The sequence below is a fragment of the Lemur catta genome, chromosome 1 (assembly GCF_020740605.2).
Source record: "Lemur catta isolate mLemCat1 chromosome 1, mLemCat1.pri, whole genome shotgun sequence".
NCBI classification, from domain to species: domain Eukaryota; kingdom Metazoa; phylum Chordata; class Mammalia; order Primates; family Lemuridae; genus Lemur; species Lemur catta.
Window position 1 is genome coordinate 95593894 of NC_059128.1, and position 10543 is coordinate 95604436.

A 10543-nucleotide genomic window follows, 5' to 3' on the forward strand; every position below is an offset into this window, starting at 1 on the left:
GAACTCAAAGGGAAAGGAAAGGAGGAGGAACAGGGGAGTGGGGGAAAGTGGGAAGACAATGGGATACTGAAAAGTGAGGGTGGACAGTACCAGCAAGGGACCTATTGATCAGGACGGGAGGCAGGGAGAGGGGCAGTGGGCTCAAGATGGACATCTGTGCAAGCAGCTGACTGCAGACCCCACCGCCCACATCCCAGGTCTCCTGGGCCTCAGCCCCAGATGCAGGCACTTACTGGCGAGCTTGACCACAGCAGCCTGGCTGGCCACCACTCCGAGGGGGCCATGGGCCAGGCAGGAATAGCTGCCTTCAATGGCCCCCAAGTTCCCAGGGACTGCCTCGTCACTGTCATCAGGTGCTCGTGGCTGGGACAGCCACAGGGAGCCATTGGGTAGCAAGTGTAGGTTGTCGTGCTCCAGCAGGGTGTCCCCATCCTTGCTCCACGTCACCCGGGTGGGGGGTCCAGCAGCAGCGGCCCCCAAGCTACAGTCCAGCACCACAGCCTGCTCCAGGCCCAGGATCACTTGCAGTGGCCCCACTCCGCAGCTCAGCTCTACAGTCGGCTCCGGGGCTGACAGCAGCTCCCCTGCGTAGAAGAGGGGCACCAGGGCCATCAGTGTGTGTCCCCCCACCTCCACAGCCTCTGCTCCTGAGTCACCCACCCACAGCTGCGGCAAATCATGGAGAAAGTCTCATGGAAAGACCTGCATCTGGGTCCCAGCTCTCCCCTTACTGTGACCTTGCGCTAACCGCTGCACTTCTCTGTGCCTGTCTTCCCTGCTGCTCAGTCTCCTCATAGCAGTGGTATTTACAATGGCCAAAAAGCAGAAACAACCGAAATGACCATCACTTGATGTGGATAAATATGTTACTCAGCCACTAAAAGGAGTGAGGTACCGATGCATGCTACGACATGAAAACTTTACGCTAAGTGAAAAAGCCAGTTACAAAATGCCACATATTGCATGATCTCATTTCTATAAAATGCCCAGAAGAGGCAAATCCATAAAGACAGAAAGTAGATTAATGGTTGCCAGAGACTCGGGGCAGGGGAAGGGAGAACGGGGAGGGACTGCTAATAAACCCAGCATTTCTTTTTGGGGTCATGAAAATGTTCCAGAATTAGATAATGGTTGCATAACTGTGAATATACTGTAATAAAAACGACTGAGTTTACACTGTAAATTGTGAATTTTATAGTATGTGAATTGTATCTCAATAAAAACAAGTTTAGTAATTCCTTCCTCATAGGGCTGTTGTGAGCATTCAATGAGATGATGTGGGAGAAAAGAGCACTGCACAGTGCCTGGCTCAGAATGGGGGCTCAGTAATGCCATCGCCCCCTCCCCGGAAACTAACAGATCACCTTGGCCATCATTTCCCAATCAAAAACATACCTCAGGCTCAAAAAACATACCTCAGGCTCAAAAAATACTGTAGCCAGAAAACATTTAAAATGTATTACGAAGCCGGGCGCGGTGGCTCACGCCTGTAATCCTAGCACTCTGGGAGGCTGAGGTGGGAGGATCGCTTGAGCTCAGGAGTTCAAGACCAGCCTGAGCAAGAGCGAGACCCTGTCTCTACTAAAAATAGAAAGAAATTATCTGGACAACTAAAAATATATAGAGAAAAAATTAGCCGGGCATGGTGGCACGTGCCTGTAGTCCCAGCTACCCGGGAGGCTGAGGCAGGAGGATCACTTGAGCCCAGGAGTTTGAGGTTGCTGTGAGCTAGGCTGATGCCACGGCACTCTAGCCCGGGCAACAGAGTGAGACTCTGTCTCAAAAATAAATAAATAAATAAATAAATAAAATGTATTATGAGTGTGAGAAAGTGTGTGTGTGTGTGTGTGTGTGTGTGTGTGTGTGTGAAGACTATATATTTTGAATAAACAAAACAAAAATAAGTCCCAGCTGGTTTGTGGAGCCACCTGGATGAAGGGAAGTCAGACCACCCCTCCTCCACAGAGGACAAAGAGAGCAGATCCCACTGGGAAAAGCTAAGTGCTCCATGCCCAGCCAGGCCCAGACCAGACTCAAGCTGGATCCAGAGCAAGTGCAAGAGGAGGCTCCCACGCTCATTCCGGGCCCTGGCAGCCAGCAGCTCTGATGACTAGAGCTCAGCACTCCTTCCTGCAGGCCACGCAGGAGGCCAGATTCAGGACTCAGTTCTCCTGACCCAGGCCAGGGCTCTTTTTTCTCCCAAGTCTCCCAAGTCCCCAGAAGAGCCTACAGACCTCTTGCCACAAAGGGAAGAGGAGGGGAATAATGGAGGAGGGAATGCCATCCCAGGGTCAAGGCAAAAACACACAAAGGCCAATGTTTATTATTTTAACCAACATTTCAGCAGGGGGCAGTCACCATTATTCATAGAGAAATGGATGGTTCTCCCTGCTGTGTCTCCCAGAAGGTTGATCTGCTGCTTCTCTGTTCCATAAAGGCTCAATGGCCCAAAGTCCGTTCTTAGGCTCTGGCTTGACTCCTTGCTTCCAGGAGTAAACCAGGGACAGAGGTGAGGACAATGGCCATACCCATTACAAGGCAGGTGTGGAGGGACAGAGCCACGTGGAGGCATACACAGAACACAATGGCTAGGGAATCCGGAGACCCCAGTTCTAGGACCAGCTCCATCGCAGTCTAGCTGTGTGGCCTTGGGCCAGTCACTTCCCCTTCTGGGCCTCAGTTTACACGAATATAGCAGGTAATCTCTGAGATTCTACGATTGTATGAATATTCACTGAGATGGACACACCCATTCCTGAACAAACATATAATACTAACTAGACACACACAAAACCGGTAGACATAACTGCACACCTGAACACATGCACCTCAGTCTCTGCCACACTCTTCAACACCTGGACGCATCTATGCCAACACTTACAACACCAGTAGTCCCCAGGCCCCCTCCCTACCAGCTCCAAAGAGGAAGAGCAAGACTGAAGGGAGAAGAGCAGTCACACCTGCGTGAGATGAGGACAGGGCAGAAGCCAGGGCTCTGACACTGCAGTGTGAAGGATGGACAGACAGAGGGGACCTGAACCGGGCCACCGCCCTTCCTAGCCCATCAGATACGCTCCGCCGCACACCTCCCGCTGCACACTGGCCTCAGCAGTACTAGTGGGTGCGGCGGAGAGAAGGCAGCCACTGCCCTCACCAAGTTTCCATTCTCACTGGGGAAACCAAACTGGCATTCACATCACCACAGGTGTGTGCTGTGGGGGACAAGAGCACTTGACCTTGGGGCAGAAGATCAAGGTTTCAGTCTTGCTGCTCCACCTTACTGGCTGTGTGAAGAGCCACTTAACCTCTTTGGGACTCAGAGAGGTTCCTACATGTGTAAAACGAAGGAGATATTACTAAGCCTATGAGGATTAAACAAGATAATGTATGTCAGGGCTCCAGCCGAGCCTAATGGACATGGCTCAAGGAATGGGAGCTCATTCTTTAGGGGCACTTCATGAACTGTAAAGGCTGTACAAATGCTACTTGTTCTTATCACCCAGTCCCTTCTATCACCAAGGCCCTATATTCCCTGCCTCAAACACAGGGCAAAGGGAAGGCAAGCCCAGGCTCTCAGCCCCAGCGACTTCCAAATGCCCACTCTAGCCAGTAAGCAATGGGTTTGGGTTTCAGGGGAGAAAAGCCCCACAGGACATGAATCCCTGAGCCCTCCGGCAGCCTCCCTGCCCCCTAAGCGTGTCCAGGGCTTGGAAAATCCCCTGCTGCGCTGAACAAACAATGTGAACAGTTGGGGCCCGAGCAGCTGCTGGGTATGTCAGCAGCCTGGGCTCAGGCAGGCAGGACTGCAGCCAGAGGGGCTGGCGGCTGGCTGGGGAGCCCAGAGGAGGTTCCAATTCCCTTCCTGAATATTCATGGATCAGCAGATGTCTGGTTTCCCCAACTCTGAGGAGCCCAGCAAGACATAGGGACATAGATGCAGCGAGAACAGGGAGTCCCCTCAGAGGGCAACAGTGCTGTGCTAGAAGCTCAAGACAACTCATTTTGGTGGAAATGTCTGTGAAGTCTGAGAATCCTCATTCTACAGATGGGGAAACTGAGACCCGGGGAGGGGTCTTATCTCTCTGGGAGACAGAGTCTGGGAAAACTGCCGTTCTTTGGCTTTTGGGGGATGAACCCAGCATTGAGGAAACAATTGCCCCTGAACAAGAGGATTCTCTCTGCCTCGATGCCCAGCCTGACTTCTGTGCAGAGGACATGCAACCTTAGGGACTCTGCTCAGATGCCAGCCTCTCCATAAGGCTGCCCCTGCCTTTCCCAGTTGAACTTTTCCCTAAAGCTCACATCAAAAGCCACTTGGAGGTACCTTGCTCATCCTTCCTCTTGCCTAGACACACAAGGGGACGTGGTGGGACAGGCTTTGGCCGCAGAGTCAGGGTCTTCATGGGTCCAGTGATTTGTTGCACAACCTTGGGTCAGCTACTTTCTTCCTTTCAGCTTCAGTCTCCCCAGTCTTAAAATGGGGAGTTTCCAAACTTCTCAAACATTTTCACCAAAATTCTCCCAACAGCACAGAACATACGTACGAAGTTTGCTAACTGCCTGAAATGTTTTGATTTTTAAACCTCTAGCACATTTTGCATTCTGCTCCGTAACACAGTAATGCTTGTTTTAATGAGTGTGGTTCCTACGCCACCAAATCTTTCCATAAACGCGATGTTCTGGGGAGCAGACCTTGTTTGTCCGGTGGCTTCGTGGCTACCCCTTTCCTGCCACCCCCAGCCCATGGCCATGGCTGATCCCCGGGGCCCCTCCCAGGAGCATTTTTAGCCATCTCTCTCGGGACTGGGGTGGACATGTCGCAGTTGCCCAGGGGACACTGCTGCCCGCCAGCTTTCCGCCAGGAGGGGGCTGCCCTCTCCCACCAGCCCTCCTCCTCAATCTCCTCAGTGAGATCTTGCCAGGGACACCAGGCCTCTGCATTTGGGAACCCTGGGGCCATCGCTCAATCTCCTTTTTCTGACAGATTATTTTACCCACTTACAGGATAAATTAGATTTTATGAGGCCAATTAGAAGCCAGACAGAAAGGAGATTCACTGCGGAGCCCCAGGGCCAGCTCAGTGCTGCTTCGTGGGATTAGCAGGGCCTGGCAGGAGGAGCCAGTTCCATTCTTCACTGAACTCTCAGGAAAGAGGCGTGTAGCTGGGGGAGGGGAATGAGGCCAAGATGTCTCCTTGATTAAGCCAAGAATTTGCCACAGACATCTACGCCACCTCAATTCTGAATTTCAGGGCCCAGCAGATTTACTGCTTGTTTTCGGTCTGGAGGCAATTCTCCACGACACCATCACTACTCTCCTTTCCCGGGGAACACAAGTCAGTGTCTCCCAGAAACTCCTTCTCTGCCCCCCACCTTGGCCACCCTTACCACACACTAAGCCCCTCCCACCAACAGCTGGAAGGAGAGTTGGGATGGTTGCCCGGGATGCAAGGAAGGCTTCAGCCCTCCCTTAATCTGCAATTCGGAGGGGAGAGACTCAGCCTCAGCCACTGTGACAGCAAAGCCACACTCAGCTTGACCTGCCTATCTCCTCTTCCCCTAAGACCTTCTACCCCCACCGTACATACCAGACCACTTCCAGTTCTCTTGAAAACACATCACTGTTCCACTCATTGGTGGTGCTGCTGCCTCTCCCTAAAATAGCTGTGCCATCCCCATCTGATTTAGACACCTCACCTTTTTCTACCCTGTAGGACCCTGGGCACCTTGATCTTTGCAGTTATCACTTGAGATTTTTTACTTGCCTTTCTCTCCAACTAGGCAACAAACTCTTGGGATTATGTCCTAGTCAGCTTTCTAAATCCTCAGGACCTAGAACAGTGCCTGTCCTTCAATGGATAAGTGAACATGTGCAGACACGAAAAAAGATAAGACACAGAGCCCCTTAAGCTTTTCCAAGCCTCAGTTCCCTTATCTGTAAAAGGGAACTCCCTTTGTATAGTAACTCCCTTCTGGGCTGGGGAAGATGTGAATAATTCACGTGGAAATTGCCTAGCATACTGGGTGGCACCTAGCAGACCCCCACCCCGCCTGTTCTGCTGCTGTGTGGCTCATACATGGTTAACAATACTTTCCTCCCGCGCCCACCTGTGTCTCCCTGTTCGCTCTGCTCACTCCTCAGAGCTCTGTCCTCCAAACTATGTGACAAAATAATGGGCCCCTTACTGAACCATCCAGGAGTCTTGGGTCTGCACCTGAGAGAGAGCTTACTGACCCTCAGTTTCCCTGGTCCAATGATAGGCCCCCAAATCCAGAGGATGCCTCAGCCTCAGCAGTGAGGCAGTAGTAGCTGGCAGCCCCGCTGGCCCAGAAAACAGGATTCAATTGCTCTGCATGTCGGAGCCCCAGAACATCCTCTCTGGTTGTCCTCCCCGGCCCACCCTGCTGCCATCATCCGCCTCTGACCAGGCTGAGGTCCTCTCCCCTAGAGCCACACTGACTCCCTCCCCAACCACTGGGAGCTGGGAGCCCCAAGGCCTGCCTGGCAACGACATCTGTTCTGCATCTGGAGTTCTGTGTCAGGTCTGGTTGCTGAAGCTCAGAGACACTGGAAGGAACAGGAGGTGGGTGGTGGGTAGGTGGGAGGGCGGATCCCAGAGCCCAGATAGACCTACTGAGGGGGGAAGGCCCAAAGCTGATAACTACTCTTAAGCTGGGATTTTTCATCTCTTCAAAAGAGTGGTGGGAAGGGGTGCAGAGAGGGTGAACTTGGGTATGTATGTACCGAATCCCTGGAAAGGGTGGCTGCTCCAGCCTTGCAGTACAATGACCAAGAGCCAGGAGACTGGTTCTAGCCCCATTTCAGTCCCTAATCGTGCAACTTTGGGAAGTCACTCAGTTTTCTCATCCATAAAGCAGACTCATGCTAAAATTACTTCTAAGTTCCTTTCAGTGCTGACATTCGATGACACTCTAATTGTGAGATCACTTGCTTAACTTGAAAGAGATACCTTAATGAGAAAAGAAAGGAAATGCTAATTCATATAAATGCGTGATTAATTATGAAAGTACATACAGGATCAGTGAAGGTTTAAATAACTTCTAGGCCAGGTGCAGTAGCTCATGCCTGTAATCCCAGCACTTTGGGAGGCTGAGGCAGGGGGATCACTTGAGCCCAGGAGTTCAAGGCTGCAGTGAGCTGTGATTGTACCACTGCACTCCAGCCTGAGCAACAGAGAGGGACCCTGTCTCTCAAAATAAATAAATAACTTCTGGATAAGACTCACTGTTAAGAGAAACTCCCAATGTCTGACCTAATTCCTAACTTCCAAGATGGGGTCAGAGAGGGCCACCCCAAATGACTGAGATTGGCCTCTGGGCCTCTGGGCTGAGAAAGGGATAGGGAGGGGGGCTCCCAAGTGAGGAGAAAGCTCTCATGTTCTCAGAGCCCTCCTATTACTGACCTCTAGGTACCCCACCCTCCAAATTCTGACTTGGGTGTAAGGGAGAGCCCCACTTTCTTGCATGTGGTGAAAACAGCTCAGCTTTCCACCACTGCCCTCAGACAGGAGTTCCATTCCTATGAATGGCTCCTCAGTCCCTGACTCAACAGCAGTGTTGGGAGGGAGACGGGCAGGCACTGGCATCACCCTAACCCCAATACCAGCCCTTCATTCTGCCCTATGTTAAGGTTACTGAGAAGTCTATTATTTTTTTACTTTCCTCTCCCTACAAACTCAATCCTCAAGTCCTGCTGATTCTATTTCCTTAATGTCTCTGCAATCCAGCCACTCTGGCCACCTCAACTGCCACTAAGGTAGTTGCCACCATCCTCTTTTCTGGATCTACAGCTTCCTGCCTCCAGCCCCACCCAATCGATTCTCCACCCTGGACAGAATGAGATGATGCAAAGCTGATCTTAAAACCAAGATCTCACTGGGATGCTCAGGCCAGAAACCTTGGCTGGGGTTACAAAGCCCTTCACGAGCCAGGTCTGGACGCCTCTTCAGCCTCCTCCCTTGATACGCCCTGACCCCTGTTCCATCCTTTCCCCACTGGCCCCACGCCCACGCCTTGTACCCTAAACTCCAGCCAGATTTAGTTTCATTCAATGATCTAAACTAAATCACCTCCGAGTATTTGCACATGCTGCTCTCTTCGGAGAATTTTCATTATCATTCTCCTTCCTAACGCTCCCTCCACCTTTAGCTCTATTATTCATCACTTTCTTCAGAAAGCCTTTCCTGACCTTCCTCGATTGGCTTAGGAACCCGCTCATTGCATTTCCCACATCACTGTACCACTGCCCCCACCACCGACGGAAGCTCTGCACCTGGCAGGAACCAGGTCTGCCTCCTTATTTACCATATTTTTGGCACCAGGCGCATGCTAGCCCATAAAAAGTGTTCGGTAAATATTTGTTGAATGAATGAATGACCTCCGTACAGATCAGAGTGGCTAATCATAACTCTGTTGGAGTGTCCCCAGGCCTGCTGAGCTTTGCAGACTCAAAGGAGGGGGACCCCAGCAAGCAGAGTAGTAGCTGTGGCCATTCACTCTGCAGCCAAGAGGAGCGCCAACGCGGGCCCTCCCCTGCCTTGTGCACTCGGGAGCAGGGAGAGGCCAGGTCTCCGAAGTAGGGAAGCTGAGCCCCTTGCCGGAGGCCCCAACGGCATTCGATAATGCGAGGGTGCGGTTCCCTGCCCTGATTCCGCTTTGCTGGGTGACCCTGAGCTTGTTCCTGGAGCTGTTGGAAGAGTGGAAGGGGGTGGGGGCACAACTATTCCTTAATCCCCTGGGCTCTGAGAGGACAGACGCCTCTCTGACACTTCCCCGCCCCTTTCACCTGACAACCCCGGGCCCCAGCTCCCCGGGCCCAGCCGCCCAGATCCAGCCCCTCAGCGGCCTCCAGCCTAGTCCGCGACTGGGGCTGCAAAGGGGCGTGTCTTTGCAGGGAGAGAAGGGGTCCGAGCAGTTCCCGGCACTTTCCCACCCGCTGTTTGGTTTTCCTGGAGATGGGCCTGGGTCTGGCCAGCCGGAGGCTCCTTCCCCTGCCGCCCTCCCCGCCTCCCTCCCACGTGGCCTGGCTGAGTCCCTCTGGAAAGCCGCAGCAGCTGGAGAGAAATCCCCCTCCCCACCCCCACCTCCAAGTCCCTCCCCGGCTCTCCCCGGACACATCCTCAGCTCCCCCCTCGGCAGTGAAGGCGGTAGGCGAACAAAGCGGGCAGCCCATCCCCCTCGCAGCCCTACCACCTACCCCCCCAAGGGCCGCCCCCAAACGCACGAGGGACAGAAAGCGACAGGGCTGGGGGTGGAAGAAGGAGCCCTAAACACACACACTTGGGAACTCTGTCGTTCCTCCCCAGCCCTTTCTCCAGCTTGGACAACTCTAACTCTTACCCTTGTATCCACTCCACACTGAGGTGCAGGACTGGACGAGGCCTGGCTGACCTCGTCCACGCTTCCCTGGGGGGTGGGTCAGGAGTGACACGCGTCCCATCCTGAGAGCGAGTGTTGGACATGTCCACGAAAGCAACTGGTTTCCTGCCCCCTCCCCCAGTCCACTCCGGGCCATGGTTTTGGGGGAGCAACACATGCCCCCACACCGCCGCCCCAACCGGCCCCAGAGACCACACCCACTGGGCAAAGTTGAGTGTTGTTTTATCACCACCACCACCCCCAGTCGATCCGGAATCTACTGCGCTGTCCCCCCACCACGGGCAAGGACACTCCCCAAAAGCCAAGGCCAAATATTAGCTAAGCCCCATAAACACAATTACACACGCACCCGACACAAATGGAGGTGCAGACACACACCCCCAGTACCCTCCTCTTTCACACACACTCTCAACCCGGAGACGCGCGGACAAGGCAGAGCCCGCCCCGCGAAAGCCACCAACACCGCAGCCACCCGCCCTGCCGATGCTACGCCGCGACCGTGGCAAGCACTGCGGACACGTAACGCCCGCAGGAGCACATCCAATACACATACGCAAACACACACACAGCCCGACTCCAGACTCTGCAAACCAAGGACACACACCCCCTGTGGACAAGTACGCGCCGTGAACGCCCCCCGACCGCAGCTCTCAGACCCCCACGCGCAGGCACCACAGGCACAAGGACGCGCAGCCCGCGCCCCGCAGCCCCGCGCTCACTCGGGACCAGGCGCATCGCCGGCCCCGCAGCCCCGCGCAGCCCCGGGCGCGGACGCACCGACACTCCGCGGCGCTCCCGCCACCGCCGCGGCGCCCGCCCTTACCGCGCGCGGCCACCAGGCAGAAGGTCAGCGCGATGAGCCCGCGGCCGCGGCGAGCGTCCCCCCGCGCCATGGGGCCGGGCTCGGCAGCCGCCGCCGCCGCCTCCCGCGCCTCGGCCGCCGCGGGGGGAGGGTGCGCCGGGCGTCAGTGGCCCGGGGAGGCGCAGCGCCGCGGGCGGGGGCGCGGCCTCGGGGGCCCGGGCTCGAGCTGGGGCCGGCGCGGGGGCCGGGGCCGCCGCCTCGCCCGCCCCTCCAACGCCATCTTGGGCGAGCAGCCCGGGCGGGGGCGCCCGGCGAGTGCGGCCGCCTGGGCCCCGCCGGGGAC

The 10543-nt window shown here is 54.9% G+C and overlaps 1 protein-coding gene across 1 annotated transcript in view; it reads right to left on the reverse strand.

Moving 5' to 3' along the window:
• The window catches only part of IGDCC4 (immunoglobulin superfamily DCC subclass member 4), a 36576-nt gene extending 26285 nt beyond the window's left edge, over positions 1-10291 (reverse strand). Inside the window, exons 1-2 of the mRNA XM_045541071.1 lie at positions 10222-10291; positions 234-584 (exon numbers count right to left, since the gene is read on the reverse strand). Of these exons, the coding sequence (XP_045397027.1) occupies positions 234-584; positions 10222-10291 (421 nt within the window). The remainder of the gene's footprint in view (positions 1-233; positions 585-10221) is intronic.
• Between the last annotated feature and the right edge of the window lie 252 nt (positions 10292-10543).